This window comes from Hevea brasiliensis, chromosome 6, assembly GCF_030052815.1.
Source record: "Hevea brasiliensis isolate MT/VB/25A 57/8 chromosome 6, ASM3005281v1, whole genome shotgun sequence".
NCBI classification, from domain to species: Eukaryota; Viridiplantae; Streptophyta; class Magnoliopsida; order Malpighiales; family Euphorbiaceae; genus Hevea; species Hevea brasiliensis.
The window spans coordinates 21636053-21655003 of NC_079498.1; the positions used below are offsets into that span (position 1 = coordinate 21636053).

Sequence of the window (18951 nt, forward strand, 5' to 3'; positions counted from 1 at the left end):
AAACCAGGGATAATAACCATAATTAGTGTTTACCAAAGAAGGGATAATGGCAGAGATAATCCTTCATTTCAATTGCAATGCTAGTATTAAACAGGTTACAAAGGAAGGTATTCCACTGCACCCAATAGAGCCTAGTGCATACAGGAGTTTGCAAATCCCTCTTTAATTAAAAATTTATAATACCAATTAGATATATAAAAAAAAAATCTTTACTTATGTTTAGAAGATAATTGCAGTAAACTAAAATGTGCAGACATGCAACAAGGGACTCAAATTGAGAATTGGTGCATGATTAATGGCTTCAAATTAATTTTAAACTTCATATAAGAGGTGAGCTTGATTCTTTTTCAACTTTAAATCGAAAACGATGATTCGATTTGCAAATTTTATTTAAAAATGTGATGTAGTAGATGTAAGAAAGTGACACATGAACTGAATAAAATCAAATCCATAAAAAATTAAAATTAAAATCATTTCAAATTAAAAATGAGCGAAATTTGGTTTTGAAGCATTTTGAACCCAAATCAATTGGAATCATCTAAATTAATTCAATTTCATATCATTCTCTCTCTCTCTCTCCCTTTTTTCTTTTTTTTCGTGGGATGATTTTGCAGCTAATCTCGAGGCAATGTAAAGTAATCCCAGCCTGAAAAATGCATAAAGGACTGCATATGAAAAGAAGATACCAAGATTAATTATTGATCATTCCATCCACTTATATATGCATTTACATATTGTCCAAGATAATGCATTTGACCAATGTCTCGGAGAAGAAGAAACTGTACTTGAAAAATGGAAAATCCAGTTATCTAATTATCAAATTCAAACTGGACTTGATTATTGTATAGAATCTGAGTGGCCTAAACATGTGTGACATCCTGGAGCCCTCTTAGTCCTACCACAACCAAAAAGCAAAAGGAGATAGCAATGAAAAGACACGCTTGCCAGCAATTCAGGAAAACTAAGAATGTGAGAGAATAAGACATGGCAGTTGCACACTGCAGGTTTAACTTGAATGCAAGCTGTTTTGATCACTTCAAATTATCATGTAATGTGTACACGTTCCCTGTGATCTGAATAAAAATGAAACAGAGCTTTTGTTTGCCCAATAAAATGATGATTAATATTAAAGTTTGGAGGTGTATCACCTTGAACCCATATAATTCATATATTTTGGCAAACAGATATAAGCAATCTATAAATAAATAAATAAATAAAAATTCATATCTAAGATAAGAGTTGTGTATATGAAAATGTTAGAGTAGAGTTGTACCAATTGAGGATAAGTTGAGAGAAGAAAAATTGAGGTGGTTTGATCATGTGAAGCGTAAACATATATACATAAATAATCAATCTCCTGTCCACACAAACCTAAAGAAATTGCAGGGCAGAGGAGAGATCAATGAAAATGAGGGCTTGCAGGGGCTTCCACCTTCAACTGCAAAGGGCATTAAGATTGGGTATCATTCAGTCTCCAACTCTGTTATCATTCACCAATTCTTTCCATTCTTCTACTTTCACTTCCACACTTCAAGATGCGCACTTCTTCACTTCTAACTTCAAATCTGCTTCTTCTACCCACCTTGATGATGCCTTAGTTTCCTTTAATAGATTTTTATCTGCTCTTGTGAAAATAAAACAATATCACACTGTCATTTCCTTGTCCAAAACAATTGAATCGCATGGGATCTCACACGATATTTATTCTCTTAACATCTAGATTAACTGCTTCTGCCAATTACACCTTGTCGATTTTGGATTTTCTATTTTGGGTAAAATCCTCAAATTTGGATTAGAGCCCATCATTGTGACATTTACTACCTTAACTAGTGGGCTTTTTACAGAGGGCAAAATCAATCAAGCAGTAGACTTTTTCAATGATTTGGTTGCGAAAGGTTATCGAACTAATGTTCATACTTACACTGTGTTAGTAAAAGGTCTGTGTAAATTTGGGAAAACAAATGTGGCAATTGGGTTGCTGAAGGGAAAGGTTGAGAGAGGTTGTGAGCCAAATACCGTGACATACATTGCAATCATCAACGCCCTTTGCAAGGATAAGCTAGTTGTTGAGGCTTTAGACCTCTTCCCTCAAATAAGGAATAAAGGCATCTCACCTAATGTCATAACGTATTCCTGCCTAATTCATGGTCTCTGCCATTTAGGCAAATGGAATCAAGCTTTAGCCTTGTTGAATGAAATGGTGGTGTAAAACATTTCACCAGATGCTATTACCTTCAGTATATTGATTGACCATCTTTGTAAGGAAGGAATGGTTTCGGAGGTTCAAGGTATTTTCAATATGATGGTTCAAAGGCGCATAAAGCCTAATGTTGTCACATGTGGTTCATTGATTAACGCGTATTGTCAGCATAGCCAAATTGATGAATCTAGAAAAGTATTTGATCTAATGGTAACCAATGGAATCGTTATGTTGTGTGTTATTGGTATTTATATTTATTTCAATGATAGTGCAATTACAATGTTGCTAGGCGGTAGCTTTTTCTTTATGCTGTTTAGAATTAGCTCTCAACTCTTGATTTTTACTAGCACATGCACATTAACATTAATGAATCTGTTTTAATGCTACAATGTGCTGACTCTGTAAATTAACTTTAGTTTCCTATATACAGTGACAAAATGGTGTGTGTTCTCTTATGTATGTCACTATGTCCCTATTTCGCTCATTTTCAAATTCGATTTCTTAAGTGTAAAAATTTGGTATTTATACCTTATTTTTTTAGGTATATGATCATTTATTGTCATGTATGCAAAAATCATGCAAGAAAAGAGCAACAATATCTTTTGTGGTTTCATTTTCATGTCTCAACTCCAAACATTTTCATCCTTATTACTATAGTAAATGAATTATTCAAGTTCTTTAGAAAAATGGAAGAGGATTGCTGCTTCCTAATTGATTGTTGTTACCATATGAAGCATACAACTCCAAACATTTTGTTAGGTATATGATCATTTAAAATGGAAGAGGATTGCTGTTGGACTCTTTCAAATAATCTTATTTTGTCTTGAATCAGTAAAGTCCTTGTATTTGCATAACTATATCTGAAAATAGGTAAGAAGGTTAGTGATAGAAGGACCTGGCAGAACCACCTTAGCTATAGGAGATGTTGAAATGATTAAAGAGGCAACATTGCTATTGGTAGCAGTAGGATGGAGGGTCTGTAGGTCTGGAAAATATATGGTTTCTGCATGAAGCATCTATAAGACCTTATGTTTCCCCTACTTTTACTCTCTATACAACTCAAATTTATGTGGATTTTTTGTCCTTTGCAGGCACTTGTGGCAGCTAGGAATTTGCTGCCATTATCCACTTGGCCAGTAGTGTCTGTTCATATGAAATAATTATTTTTTGAAGTGCATCTTTTCTTCATAACTTCTTATGATTGAATTCAAAATGAAATCAAATGCCTCAGAAAGCTCTTCTATAGTTTCCAGTACAAGCAATTATCCATTTATAGTTGCATTATTTTTTAGGTTGATGGTATAAAAATACAGATGTTGAGCCTAACAAAAGTGTCCATAAATTTTTTGCATTGTGAGAGAGGCAGCTGGCCTCAAACCAGATTCGTTGAATGATTGGCTGTTGGCCTGCTTCTTGGCTTTTGGCTAAGCAATAATTATTGAAGGGGCTGAGGAGTGGTGGCTAACTCATGAACACCAGAACATAGATGAGACCCATTATTGGCATTTGCCAATGACGGTATGTCGGCAGAAATAATCCTTCTTCTTTGCAAAGAAGGAATGGTTTCAGAGTTTCAAAATATAATCAAAATAATGATTAAAAGTGGTGCAGATCCTAATGTGATCACTTTTAACTGCTTAATTTGCGGTCTTTGCAAGTTAGGCAAATGGAATCTAGCTTTGACCTTGTTGAAAGAAATATCATCAAAAAATTTTACTTTCATTATATTGATCGACACTTTTTTAAGGAATGCTTTTGGTGGGTCATGGTATTGTCAATGTGATGCAGAATTAGTTTTCCATTTTAGAGATTTAACACAATTTAATTTTCAGCTGTCTTGAGTTTAAGTTATGGGATGTGTTTGTTCAGAGTGGTTGTTGACGGCGAATAGTAAAAATAAGAGTAATGGGCTGTAATCTTTTGATGCATAGCCCTTGTATAAAGGGCAATTTGCTGCAATGAAAAGAAGAAATTCTCTATCAAAATTCTTTGTTTTCTCTACATAATTAACTCTAGTTTCCCCAGTTAAGGTTCTAGTAGCTGAAAATTGAGTGACCTCTTAAGGTAAGAAATAAATTTCATATTTATTTTTTTGCATTTTATATACGTTTTTTTAGTATCGAAGTTGCATAATTAAACTGATATGTTGTGAGTTATCAGTACTTGAAATCTATTTCAATAGTAAATACTTGCGTGTTGTTTACTTTTTAAAATTATTAATTGAATAAATAATAAAAATATAATATTTAAATTTAAAAAATATTAAAAATATATAAAAAAAAAATCTTAAATTTTAAAAACATATCTTGTAAATATTTTTGTTTACCATTTCCATATACTTTTTTTTACCATAATTTTCAATATAATGATGGAGAATTATAATGATTTTAAATTTATATTGACTTTTTTTCTATTAAAATTTAGTGAAATTATTTTTTAATAGTAATTTTATATGGTATTTATTCATGAATATATAATTGTGACTATCTTTTTTTATGTCATTGTTATATTTATTAATTATTTTTCATTTCTATTTGTCATTTGTCTATTTATCTTCCTATCATAACTCAATTTTATGTTGCAGTCTTATTTCATAACTTAGTTTTATAATATATATATATATATATATAAATGTTATATTAAGAATTAAGGAATTGAAAAGTCACATTAATAAATGATCAGTTATAATAATATGATCATAAAAGTAAGACCAATAATTTTTATTTAATATATTTAAATTAGTTATTACCCATTAATGATGAAATCTAGCTAAAATAGATAGAAATAAGTTGCATTAAAATTAAATATAGGTATATATTAATTTTATTTAAATTTTTTTATTAAGTATTAATAATTTAAAAAATTACATATTAATTAGTGGTATTAATAAGATTAATGAATTTTATTTAATATACACATATTAATTAATAATAAATAATAAAAATTTATATTTTTTACAATTATAATTAATAAATATATGGATGTATAGTAATTTTATTTAAATTTTTATATTAAGTATTAAGAAATTAAAATGTCATATATTAATTAGTGATAATAATAAGACTAATAAATTAATATATATATATATATATATATATAAGGATAAATAACCCTAGAATAAAAAAATTATTTTCCTAAAAAGTTACATATTAATTAGCAGTATTAAAAATAAAAAAATTAAATATTAAGAAAAAAATCATATTAAATAATAATAATAATAAATAATAGTAAAATTGGCAAAAAGAAAAAGTCTAAGATAGTGTCATTTGTATTTTTTTAGTGAATTTTTTTAAGAACAATTTTATTATACTTATATAAATATAGATGATTACACGTACTACTTTGGTTGTTGGGCTCTTTTTCAAATTATCATAAATAATTGGAAGAGAGTATTGCTTGGAGAATGATTTGAAGCATCAATTATTTGCATTAGCAGTTGATTATGCATTTGTCATATATGGTTGTATGTTCCAAGGAAAAGTCACTTTGTTATGGACGCATTCATTGAGAAAAACTATGGAAGGCGTAGAGATCACGCCTAGATGGACTTTCGCTAGTAACATTCTTATTAGTTATTTTTTAATTATTATTTTTCCCTTACTAATTATGTTTTAACTAATATTTTTGTTTTAGTATAGCTCCTGCTCGTTTGAAATTCTTATTACTAGTAGGATTACAATAAATTTTGTGTAAATCTTTTTTATAAAAGGAGTCACTTGAATTAATAAAATGAAAAAAAAAAAGACTAATGATGAGGAGCCGCTAGAGCCACTTCCATTGTTCAGAGGCCCATTACTAGAGCAAGGGTAAGGGAACTTTAAAATCTAGTCATAGAGCATTAGAGGCACTAGGGGACTTATGCCAATCACATGGGACTGTCATGCTTACTATTGGAGACCAAGTGGATCATGTTAGCCCAAATAGGCAATGGAGACATGCCTCACGGTGCCACATCAGCATCCAAGTGGTGACATGGCACTCATACCATTCTGTCAGCCTTGCATTTGGAGGTTACTTGGTTGCCATCTCACTTGTACACATGGCTTGAGGTGATTCAGCCATTTGAAATAAGGAGTGACCAGAATGCGCCACTTGTCACATGGAGAATGAAGCCTTTTCCTTGTGGTCCCAAATCTGGAAGCTTCTACCGATGCTTGTCACCACATTTTAAAGGAAATTAGCTGCTTTTCTTTTGTCCTGTAGTGCCATGTAAGCAAAATTTTGTTGGCACCACCTATATATATATATATACTTGTCTTCTTCATTTTAAGGATTCAGATCATATTCATATTAAAAGAAAGAGAGAGTCAATTCGGCCACCATTAGAATGAATGAGCTATGAACTTTTTTTTTTCTTCCTCATTTCTTGTAAGAACTTGGATTCAAGCAACCTGATCACATTGCTTGTCTTATTCTGATGATCAAGGTGCTCTTAGACAAGTTCTAATTGTGTCTTCACACTTGATTAAATCCTTTTCTTTCATCTGCATTCCTTCTTGGTGCCTTATCACATTGGTTGATATTGTGTTGAGTGAGTGCAACTACTGCCTTGTTGGAAGGATGAACTTGGGTGCTGTTTGTGAGTGCTTATCATCTTGGTATCAGAGCATAGGACATCCAAACAAGGTATTTATCTCTGTTACTAGTGCTTATCTTCTGTTTGCTTCTTCTCCCATACTTGCCGACTGGTTCTGGTTGTTAAACTCCAATCGGTTCTATTATATTCTACCTAGGAGTCATATTGTTCCTGGTTTTGTTGTTGGACCTTATTTTGTTTCTTAGTGTGTCTTTTTATTCATGTTTTTTTCATATTATGCTTGACCAAAACCAACTCTTGGGGTTTAGTATGATTTTGTTTTTGTTTCTTTAATATCTATTTTGTTGAGTTTGTCTTAGGGTCTTAGGTTAATCAAGCTGTAGCCATCTTTCTAGCTATCTTATTTTGTTTCTTTGAATTTGATATCAAGCATGAGGGGTTATTTGGAAATAAGTTACTGATTGGGATGAGTTTGTGCTATAGATGTGCATTGTTTTCTTGATTGGTGATATCAAACCTGCTAGCAAACTAGACCTGATTGGTAACTTATTTGGGTCATTGAAGTTAGACTTATCCATTTCACCAGAAACTGTACCAACATTATTTGGGTGTGTTTAGGACATTGTATGTCAATTTTAGGGGTTGTTTGACATTGTTTGCCTACAGAACCAAAATTTTGTGGTAGACTTAATCAAATCTAGTTCACATAACAAACCAATCCAGAAAACTTTGAAAATTTACAAACTGATTATACTCTATTTCAGTAGTTTTTGTGTTAATTTTGGAGGTTGTTTGACATTGTTTGCCTACCAAACCAAAATTTTGTGGCAGACTTAATTAAATTTAGTTCACATAACAAACCAACCCAGAAAACTCCAAAAATTTACAGGATGATTATAATCCATTTCAGTAGTTTTTGTATCAATTTTGAGAGTCGTGTGATATTGTTTGCCTATCGAACCAAAATTTTGTAGCAGATTTGATCAAGTTTAGTTCATATAGTAAACCTACCCAGAAACTCCTAAAATTTTACCAGTAGTTAATCAGTATTGGATTGCCTATGTCTACCAAATTTTAGATCAAAAAACATTCGTTTGTGTGGTGAACCAAAATTGGTGCATATCTTTGGTGAATTGTGTGAACTGCTAGTATCTGTGCTAAGTTGGTTGTAAAATTCTATATTTGAGCTTGATGTCACTTCCTTAGGTTATCTCTTTTCCTGTTTACAAAATCTTTCCATTTGGTGTCAATCTTTTATCTTTGATTTCAGTGTCACATTGCCTGTTCTTGTGTCACATTTTACTCTTTGTCGTTCTTGATCATTTGATAAGTTTGCAAGTGTTTTGATTGTTTTGTGTTTGAGTTCCCTAAAGAAACGAAGGAAGGAAAACTGAGTGGTAAAAGGAAAGAGTGTTAAGAGCAATTGAAGGGTAAAAGCCTAATTGCGTGCTAAACACTTAAGAGGGTGAGCCATTTATCTACTAACCTTGTTTCTTTGCAGCTTAAATGGATCCAAATATTAGTAGTAGTAGTGTAGCTGAGGGTGAGGAAAGGAACTTTGGAGATGAAAGATTATATAAGGAAGCCTTGGCACAACAATTTGAAAGGCTTTTCTTGTTGACAGCCAATCATGATAAAGAATTGAAGGGAATAAGGCTTATTTGAATAGGATGATGGAGTATTTAATAAGGAAAGAAAGGGAGCCTAGGAATAGAAGGGAGGAAGAGGAAGTGAATGTGGGAAATGAAGGTAGAGGTAGAGGAGCTGTAAGGGCAGAACCTAGGATGGAAGAGCATGCTGATCCAGTTTGGGATGAAGATGAGTTTAAAGAAGTATATGAGCATGGGAATTATCAATTTTGTGGTAGGGGATTTCGGCCACCAAGGGGTAGAGGAGTTAGAGGCAGATTTGGTGGTAGAAATTTCAGGTATGATGACTACAGAAATAAGAGAGTGCATAATGGGGTAGTTGATGCAAATGTGGGTAGCATAAAAATGAAAATACCACCTTTCTATGGTAAGGTGGATCTGGATGTATATATTGAGTGGGAAAGGCAGATTGAAATGGTTTTTGAATACCATAACTATAGTGAAGAGAAGAAAGTGAAATTAGCAATAGTAGAGTTCAAAGATTTTGCATTGGTATGGTGGGATCAATTAATTGCAAGGAGAAGGAGAAATGGCTTGAGGGGAGTTAGGACATGGGCTGAAATGAAGGAAATAAGGAGGGAAAGATTTGTGCCACCACATTATAGTAGAGAGGTGAAGTTGAGATTGCAGCAACTTACACAAGGAGCTAAGAATGTGGAGGAGGATTACAAAGCCATTCAAATTGCAATGATTAGAGCTGAAGTGGAGGAGGATGAAGAGTCCAACACGGTTAGGTTCTTAAATGGCTTAAATCCAGACATCAGGTTTATAGTGGATTTGCATAATTGTAGAATGGTGGAGCAAATGATGCAGGTTGCTATTAAAACTGAAAAGGAGATGAGAAGGAAGTGGGCTCCCAAGAACACTTAACCCACATACAGTCCGACTTCCAAGCCACCATGGAAACCAAATTGGAGTGGACCTCCCAAAGTAGAGAAAGAAGAGCCTAAATTCAAGAAGGAAGAGTGGAAGGGCAAAGGAAAGATGGAAGGAAAACTAGAAGAAAAGAATAAAAAGGTGGACAACCGAGCTAGAGATGTGAAGTGCTTTAAGTGCTTGGGGAGAGGACACTATGCAAATGAGTGTGCTAACAAAAGAGTAATGTTTATTAAAGATGATGGAGAATGGGAAAGTGGAGAAGAAGGTGTTGTAGGAAGTGAGCATGATGATAATGATGTTGAGTTTGTGGATGAGGAAGACCAACCTCCCATGGAGGGCCACGCCCTTGTTACCATGCGTACACTTAGTGCATAAGTTGAATTGGAGGATAATGATGCCATACAAAGGGAGACAATCTTTCATACAAGGTGTTTGGTGACTGATAAAGTGTGTAGTATGATTATTGATGGAGGAAGCTGCTGCAATATTGCTAGTTCTCTTATGGTTGAAAAGTTGGGATTGCGCACTACCAAACATCCCAAACCACACGGCTTGCAATGGCTGAATGACTATAATAAGGTGAATGTGATGAAGCAAGTGGTTGTTCCATTCAGCATTGGGAAATACTATGATGAAGTTGTTTGTGATGTGGTTCCAATGGTGGCTACGCATCTCTTACTTGGAAGACCTTGGCAGTATGATAGGAGTGTTACGCATGATGGGAGGAAGAACAAATACACCTTGGTGAAAGATGGATACCGATATCATTTGACCCCATTGGTTCCTTCTCAAATTCATGAAGACCAAATGAGGATCATGAAATACATGGGAGAAAGGAAAGAGAATCTGAGAGAAAAATCAAGAGAGGCCGAGCTTGATAAATGGAAAAATGATAGGAGTGTAAGAGCAAAAGAAGTAACAAAAAAGAAAAAGAGTGAGGGCTCGGGGCAAAAGGAGAGCCGAGAGAAAATCATGAGCCTGTATGTGAAAGGAAAGGGAGTGAGAGAGGCTTTACATTGTGAGAGATCTCTTTGCTTGCTCTTGTACAAAGAATCGTATTTATGTATTTCTGACCTTGACCCCAATTTACCTAGTGGTTCTGTATCTTTGTTGCAGGAGTATGATGATGTCTTTCCGGAGGAATTGCCACCTGGATTACTACTCATTCGAGGGATTGAACACCAGATTGATCTTATTCCAGGGGCACCCATATCGAATAGATAAGCCTATAGAAGTAACCTAGAAGAAACAAAGAAGCTCCAAAGGCAAGTGGAAGAACTCTTAGCAAAGGGATATGAGCGTAAGAGCATGAGTCCTTGTGCAGTACTGGTACTTCTTGTACCAAAGAAGGATGGGAGCTATCGCATGTGCATGGATTGTAGAGCCATCAACAAAATCACTATAAAGTATAGACATCCCATACCTCAACTTGATGATATGCTTGATGAGTTGTTTGGTGCATATGTATTTACTAAGATTGATTTGAAGAGTGGTTACCATCAGATTAGAATGAAAATGGGAGATGAATGGAAAACTACTTTCAAAACTAAGTATGGCTTGTATGAATGGATGGTAATGCCATTCGTCTCACTAATGCACCTAGCACTTTCATGCATTTTATGAATCATGTGTTGAGATCATTCATAGGAAAACTTGTGGTCGTTTATTTTGATGATATCTTGATCTATAGCAAAGACATGGATGAGCATTTGCATCATTTGAGACTTGTGTTTGATGTGTTGAGACATGAGAAATTATATGCAAATAAAAAGAAGTGTTCCTTCTGCTTGGAGAAAGTTGTTTTTCTTGGTTTTGTTGTGAGTGGCAAAGGTATTGAAGTTGATGAAGAGAAGGTCAAAGCCATTATGGATTGGCCAACTCTTAAAAATGCATCTGAAGTCAGGGGTTTTCATGGATTGGCTAGTTTCTATAGAAGATTTGTGCCTCATTTTAGTTCTATTGCTGCTCCTCTGAATGAACTTGTCAAGAAAGATGTTGTATTTGAGTGGAAAAAGAAACATGAACTTGCATTTGCTAAATTGAAAGATAAGTTGTGTTCTGCACCATTGTTAAGCTTACCTAATTTTGATAAAACATTTAAGATTGAATGAGATGCTAGTGGTATAGGTATAGGTGCTATTCTCATGCAAGATAAACGACCTATTGCATATTTTAGTGAGAAATTGCATGGTGCTGCCTTGAATTACTCTACCTATGATAAGGAATTGTATGCATTAGTTAGAGCTTTGGAGACTTGGCAACATTATTTTTGGAACAAAGAGTTTGTCATACATTCTGATCATGAATCATTGAAGCATATTAAGAGTCAAAATAAATTGAGTAAAAGGCATGCAAAATAGGTTGCTTTTGTTGAGATGTTTCCATATGTGATAAAATACAAGCAAGGAAAAGTGAACATTATTATTAATGCTCTTTCTAGGAGGCACACACTATTATCTACTCTTGATGCAAAGTTGCTTGGATTTGAGTTCGTGAAGGATTTGTATATTAATGATGATGATTTTGCTGGTGTGTTTGATGCTTGTGAGAAAGGTGCATTCCAAAAGTATTATAGACATGATGGGTACTTATTTAAAGAGAATATGCTTTGTGTGCCTAAATATTCTATACGTGACCTGCTTGTTTTGGAGTCTCATAGTGGTGGTTTGATGGGTCACTTTGGTGTATCCAAGACTTTGGACATATTGCAAGAACATTTCTTTTGGCTTAAAATGAGAAAAGATATCGAGAAGTTGTGTTCTAGTTGTGTTAAGTGTAAAAAGGCCAAGTCTAAGAGTATATGTCACATGGTTTGTACACACCATTACCTGTACCTAAGGAACCTTGGACTGATATTTCTATGGATTTCATATTGGGGATGCCTTGGTTACAGCATAAACATGATAGCATATTTGTGATTGTTGATAGATTTTCCAAAATGGCACACTTTATACCTTGCCATAAAATAGATGATGCCACATAAATTGCTGACTTGTTCTTTAAAGAGGTTGTCAAATTACATGGTATACCTAGGACAATAGTAAGTGATAGAGATGTTAAGTTCCTAAGTCACTTTTGGAAAGTGTTGTGGGGTAAGTTAGGCACTAGACTCTTATTTTCCACTACTTGTCACCCACAAACTGATGGAGAAACTGAAGTAGTGAATAAGACACTTACCACTCTATTGCGTGCTGTGATTCAAAAGAATTTAAAGTGCCAGGAAGATTGCTTGCCTTTTGTTGAGTTTGCATATAATCGTGTTGTGCATTCTTCCACTGAGTTTTCACCTTTTCAGCTTGTTTATGGCTATAATCCTTTGACACCATTAGACTTGTCACCATTACCTATTGATCATATTGATAGTCTTGATGGAAGAACAAAAGCTGAATTGGTTAAGAAGTTGCATGAGCAAGCTAGAATGCAAATTGAAAAGAAAAATGCTCAATATGCAACTAATGCTAACAAAGGCCGAAAGGCACTTGTGTTTGAACCAAGTGACTTGGTTTGGGTGCATTTCAGGAAGGATCGGTTTCCTAATCAAAGAAAGTCAAAATTACATCCACGATGTGATGGTCCATTTAAGGTGTTGGAAAGGATCAACAGCAATGCCTACAAGATAGAATTACCTGGTGAGTATGGTGTTAGTAACTTATTTAATGTTTCTAATCTATCTCCTTTTGTTGAAGCAGGTCTGAATTTGAGGACAAATTCTTTCAAAGAAGGAGGGGATGATACCAAGATGATAAGCACTCACAAACAGCATCCAAGTTCATCCATCCAATAAGGCAGTAGTTGCACTCGCTCAACACAATATCAACCAATGTGATAAGGCACCAAGAAGGAATGCAAATGAAAGAAAATGATTTAATCAAGTGTCAAGATACAATTAGAGCCTCTTTAAAAGCACCTTGATCATCAGAATAAGACAAGCAATGTGATCAGGTTGCTTGAATCCAAGTTCTTACAAGAACAAGGAAGAAAAAAAAAAGTTCATAGCTCACTCAGTCTAATGGTGGCCGAATTTACTCTCTCTTTCTCTCAATATGAATCTAATCTGAATCCCTAAAATGAAGAAGACAAGTATATATATATATATATATATATATATATATATATAGGTGGTGCCAACAGAATTCTACCTATATGGCACTACAGGAAAAAGAAATGCAGCTCATTTCCCTTAAAATGTGGCGGCAACCATGGGTAGAAGCTTCTACATTTAGGACCACAAGGAAAAGGCTTCATTCTCCAAGTGACAAGTGGCGCATTCTGTTCACTTCTTATTTCAAATGGCTAAATCACCTCAAGCCATGTGTACAAGTGAGATGGCAGCCAAACAACCTCTAAATGTAAGGCTGACAAAATGGTGTGAGTGTCATGTCACCACTTGGATGCTGATGTGGCACCGTGTGGCATGCCATGTCACCACTTGGATGATGATGTGGCACCATGAGGCATGCCTCCATTGCCTATTTGGGCTAACATGATCCACTTGATCTCTAATAGCAAGCATGACAGTCCCACGTGATTAGCATAAGTCTCCTGGTGCCTCCAATGCTCTATGACTAGATTTTGAAGTTTCCTTGCCCTTGCTCTAGTAATGGGGCCTCTGAACAATGGAAGTGGTTCTAATGGCTTCTCATCAACCAAATAAGCCCCCTGTACTTTTAAGAGAATGTCAAATAAGTTTAAAATTAAGTTTTGAGCCAAATAAATCCATCCCTGATAAAATATTATTTTTAATAATAAAATATTTTTTTTATCTATTAGTTTTAGTTAAAATAAATTTTTAAAAAAAGAAATTGAAAAATATGTTGAACAAAAATTATTTAATATTAAAATTATTATTTTAATTTTTTATTATTTAAAAATAAAAAAATATTTTATTATTAGAAAAATAATGTTTTATTAGATTTGGATTTATTTGGCCTTAATTAGAAAGTACATGGGCTTATTTGACCAAAAACTTGATTTTGGGCTTTTTTAACTTGATTGAAAGACACAGACTTATTTTTATCTTTTTTTCCTTAATAAAATTAAGCAGAATTATTCTCAATTAAATTGAGATTTGGACTCTCTCTTCTCCAACGAGTCTAAGGTTAGCGCTCCCTTTTTGCAAGTTCACATTTCAGCAACAATAGGTCAAGGTAAAACAAAAGTATTAGCTTTTGAATTATATTTCACTATTAATAGGCCTATGACGAGATTCTGGACATGAGAACATAACAAATTGGTATACGAGCCTAACATCATGGGTAATTCAAACCCTCAAGAAGAATTGACGGTACCTTTCCAATAAGCACAAAAACTGACCAAAGCTAAAGTAGTTCAAGCAAAATACAAGATGGAGGCCAGGTGGTGCAATCAGAGGCAAGATTGGAAGCCCAGCTACAGAATTTATCTAAGCAATTATAGGAATTCTTTCTTGGAATTAGTGAGAACAAAGGAAGGGAATCAAATGAATGAATGATTAGTTGTAGCAATAACATAAATTTCAGCAATAGGACCTAAGGAAGAACAAATGTATGCCTAGGAGCTAGAACGGTGCCACGATATACTAAGTTAGATTTTCCAACGTATGATGGAACAGAGGACCCGTTGAGTTGGTTACACAAATGTGAGCAAATCTTCTCCAATCAATGAACACCCAAGGGGAATAAAGTAGGACTTGCAGTGTTTCATATGATAGGAGAGGCACAACTCTAGATCTATAGATTAGAACAAGAAAAACCTTGACTATTGTGCAATGCGTTCAAAGGTTATTGCAATTTGAGAATCAGGCCTCCACTCAGTAGCACTCCTTTGGGTGAATTGGTTAATATGAAGCAAACAAGGAAAGTAGAAGAATACTAATGTCAATTTTAGAGCCTTCTAGCCCATGTAACAACAGTTCTAGTAGATTAATAAGTTGATTTGTTTACTGTAGGCCTAACAGATTCAATCTAGATTGATGTAGAGATGCAAAATTCCTCAAGTTTGGTGGCAGCTATGAACTTGGCAAGGGCCTTTGAAAGAAGACAGCAGCCAGGCCAAGACTTATAACGAGAAAATTGGACAAATTCATGGTATAATAGAAGAAAATACCTACATCAATTCTACCAATAACTAAGGCTACCGCCAACCAAGCCTTTAGCACATCACAGAATTCTAGTTCAAGAAGTTTTTTGTCCCTCTTTGTTAAAAGATTGAGCCAAGTAGAGATGAATGAGTGAAGAGCAAAGGGCCTTTGCTATAATTTTGACAAACCATATTCCTTTCGGCATCAATGTAAGAAGTTATTTTAATTAGAGATGGATAATTCAAAGGAAGCAATGGGGAAAAGGATTATGGATGATTCATAGTCTTATCCTACTGCTAAGCTTGAGGACAAGCTCTTTCTCAAAAAGGGGACTGATGTTATGGACATATTCATTTGGAAAAGCTATAGACAGCATGGAGATCACACCTAGATGGACTTTCGTTGGCAGCATCCCTATAGTTATATTTTAACTATTATTTTTCCTTTCTAGTTATGTTTTAATTAATATTTCCTTTCTAGTATAACTCCTGTTGGTTTGGGATTCCTATTACTAGTAGGATTCCAATAATCTTATGTAAACCTCTCTTATAAAAGGAGTCACTTGAATTAATAAAATTAATCAAAAATATTTTCAATTAAATTGAGAACAAGACTTTCTCTTCTTTAACAAGTCTAAGGTTAGAGCTCCCTTTTGATGAGCTTACTTTTTCAGCAATAATAAGTCGAGGAAAGAATTGAGGTAAAATAAAAACTTTAGCTTTTGAATCAGATTTCACCACTAATAAGTCTGTGATGAGATGCTGGGCATGAGAACATAACATAGTGGTGTGATCCTTCTACTCCTATGGTTGTTGGACTCTCTTGTAAATTATTTTATTGGACTTGAATTCCAAATCAGGGAAGTCCTTGTATGTTTCAGAATTATATATGTAAATAGATAAGAAAGTTAGTGACAAAATAAGGACCTAGCACGTTCACTGTAACACCCCTCACCGGACTACAGTGTAGCCGAGCAAGGCGTGCTACAATCGGTGTCGGAGCACCCTAACTTATCTTACTTTATTTTTTTTGAATAATTTTGAATTCGTTTAATTTAATATTAATTATTTTTCGACGGAGAAACCAGTGGAGTTTCCCCTGTTTTATTATCGTTTGGCGTATTTCAATATTCACCTGTTTGAAATTTAACAATATTTTAAAATAAGAAAAAAAAAAATCTCATCCATGTTAATCATAATTATCTCATCAATCATTCTCATAATTTTCTCATATTTCAAATCTCATCCATACATTTCAATTTCATAATCATTTCCATACTCATATCATCATTTGAAAAATCACTATGTAATTCAAATTTATACTCATTTGTACAAATTCATTCATGCTCCATATTTATAGCAAAATTCTCAAATTTGCATTAATTTACATCATTTGCAATAATTAAATAAATCATTAATTTACATGATATACAAATTAATTACAATTTGCTAATTTATATTACAATATAAGAAATAAATAACATACACAAAATACATGATATGCTTAATGTGAGCCTTATCTACATGCATTGCTGAGGAGGTGATAACCTTGAACGCTCTGCAGATCAGAACTCCAAAATCTCTGTTTAGTATTTGCTGGGCTTTAACTTCAGTACCTGCGTGAGGAAACAATTCCATCGCGCTAAGCATTGCTGCTTAGTGGTGCAATAATACAACAAGGAAATAATATACAAATAAAGATAGAAATAAAACATAATTTAAATAACTAAGATTTATTTATACTTCACATGCGGTTTCTAAAATTTAATATGTTTTATCCTAATTTAGTCTTCTTTGGAAGTGTTTATCTCGCCAATGTACAGTAATAATGTACATAGAAAAATGATCTAAAAATAATAAATTTATGCTTATATTATCATGTAAGTCACATTTGCAATATTTATGTATGTTATAATTTTCTTTGCTAATCTTTTAGCATTTTCTCAATACTTTCTAGGTTCTCTCAGATTATTTCATAATAAGTAAATTTTGATATCGGTCTAGTTCATTTCGATTCTTTCTAATAAATAACTATTCTAATTTATTTTAGGTCATCTTACTCATTTATTTTATTTAATTTCTAATATTTTTAATTGCTAATATTCTAACTTATTTCATTAAATTTCACTGCCCAAGTAACCTATGACAGGCTGACTAAATTGGATAACGGGTCGTTGGCACTAGACACCGCGGTGCCTCGGGCCGTCATACCATGGGACGCAGAACGTCAACCACGTATGCAGTCAGTATAGCTAAAAAGCCATGATAACACATAATCGGGCATACAAGCCATAAATGTTGGCATAATGCCATGAATGCAGGCATAAAGCCATGAATACGGGCATAAAGCCATAAATACAGGCATAAAGCCTTTTGCAGTACTGCTAAAACAATACCCTATTGGCATGCCAAACTATCCAATCTGACACACATGTCTAGGCAATACAAGGGCACATAATACCATTAAATATTAATATATTGTGTTTTATGACTTTATTATTTCATGATAAATTTCATAATTTATACATTCATCATAATATTCATACATTCCTTACATCATTCATATTGATCACAATTCACAACAATGGTGTTCATATACCATTGTTCTCAAAACATTTTTCCTTTCTCTTATAAAGAAAACTAATGTTCCATTCATATTTTCATGTGATTCATTTATTCATTACAATATTTATATGAATTCATAACTCATACAAGGTGTTATTATCTTATTTGTAATGGAAACATAAATCCTAATGTAAACCTCATCCCATTTATACTCAACAATCGATCTAGGTTAATGTCATTTCATATTCAAGTGGTATTACTTATGTTTTATTAGACCTACTAGTAATGGAAATAAATCTTAACTATATACTCACATAACTTAAATGTTCATTAAGCCATTTAGGTGAATTACTATTTCTATTCCAAATAATCCATGAATGTTTCATGGATTCCAAATTTCATACCTTAATTTCCTCTACCAATTTAGTTATTATACCTTGTGCCTTTGTATTACTATTCACTCAAATTGTTGACTTTTTAATACATAATAAATTTATTGAACCTAAGTTCTCCAAGATACCACATTTTGCATTCAAAATTTGTTGGTATTGGTTGCCAATACCGTTTCCAAGCTTAATGTTAATTGGGCAGAATTTTCAGTTTTCATGCCTTGTGTTTACTGTTCCATTGGTCAATTTTGCAGTGGGAATTTGGCAAAATGATCAACATGAAAGTTGTTCCTTATTTTGTCTAGTTAAATTTCTTTTTTTGAATCACTCCATTTGGAGCTTTGTAGCTCAAGTTATGGTCCAAAAACCACAACTGGCCGGATTGAAATTTTTCTGGACTGACCATATCTACAGTGCAGTGAACAGTGACTTCAACTCACTTGTTGGATAGGTTCTGGTCATAATTTGGGTTAGATTTCTTCATGAAAGTTGTTGGTCTATATCTCAGCTTGGTGTGGGTAAAATTTCAGGTCAATTGGACCATTTTACACTGAGTTATGGCCAAATGACCAAACACTGTTCATTTGATCATTCTGTAGAAACAAACTACAGGTCACCCGGATTGGAGCAAGCTTTTGGTGCACTTGGTTTGGTTTTATGGGCATGGTTTCTTCA

General features: G+C 33.7%; 1 protein-coding gene across 1 annotated transcript; it reads left to right on the top strand.

The window, feature by feature from the left end:
• The first annotated feature begins 1408 nt into the window (after positions 1-1408).
• LOC110673944 (putative pentatricopeptide repeat-containing protein At1g12700, mitochondrial) lies at positions 1409-3360 on the top strand. Its single transcript, XM_058147950.1, has 5 exons — positions 1409-1627; positions 1721-2127; positions 2239-2410; positions 3071-3175; positions 3292-3360. The coding sequence occupies exons 1-5, from the start codon at positions 1409-1411 to the stop codon at positions 3358-3360; spliced, it is 972 nt and encodes a 323-aa protein (XP_058003933.1).
• The last annotated feature ends 15591 nt before the right edge of the window (positions 3361-18951 follow it).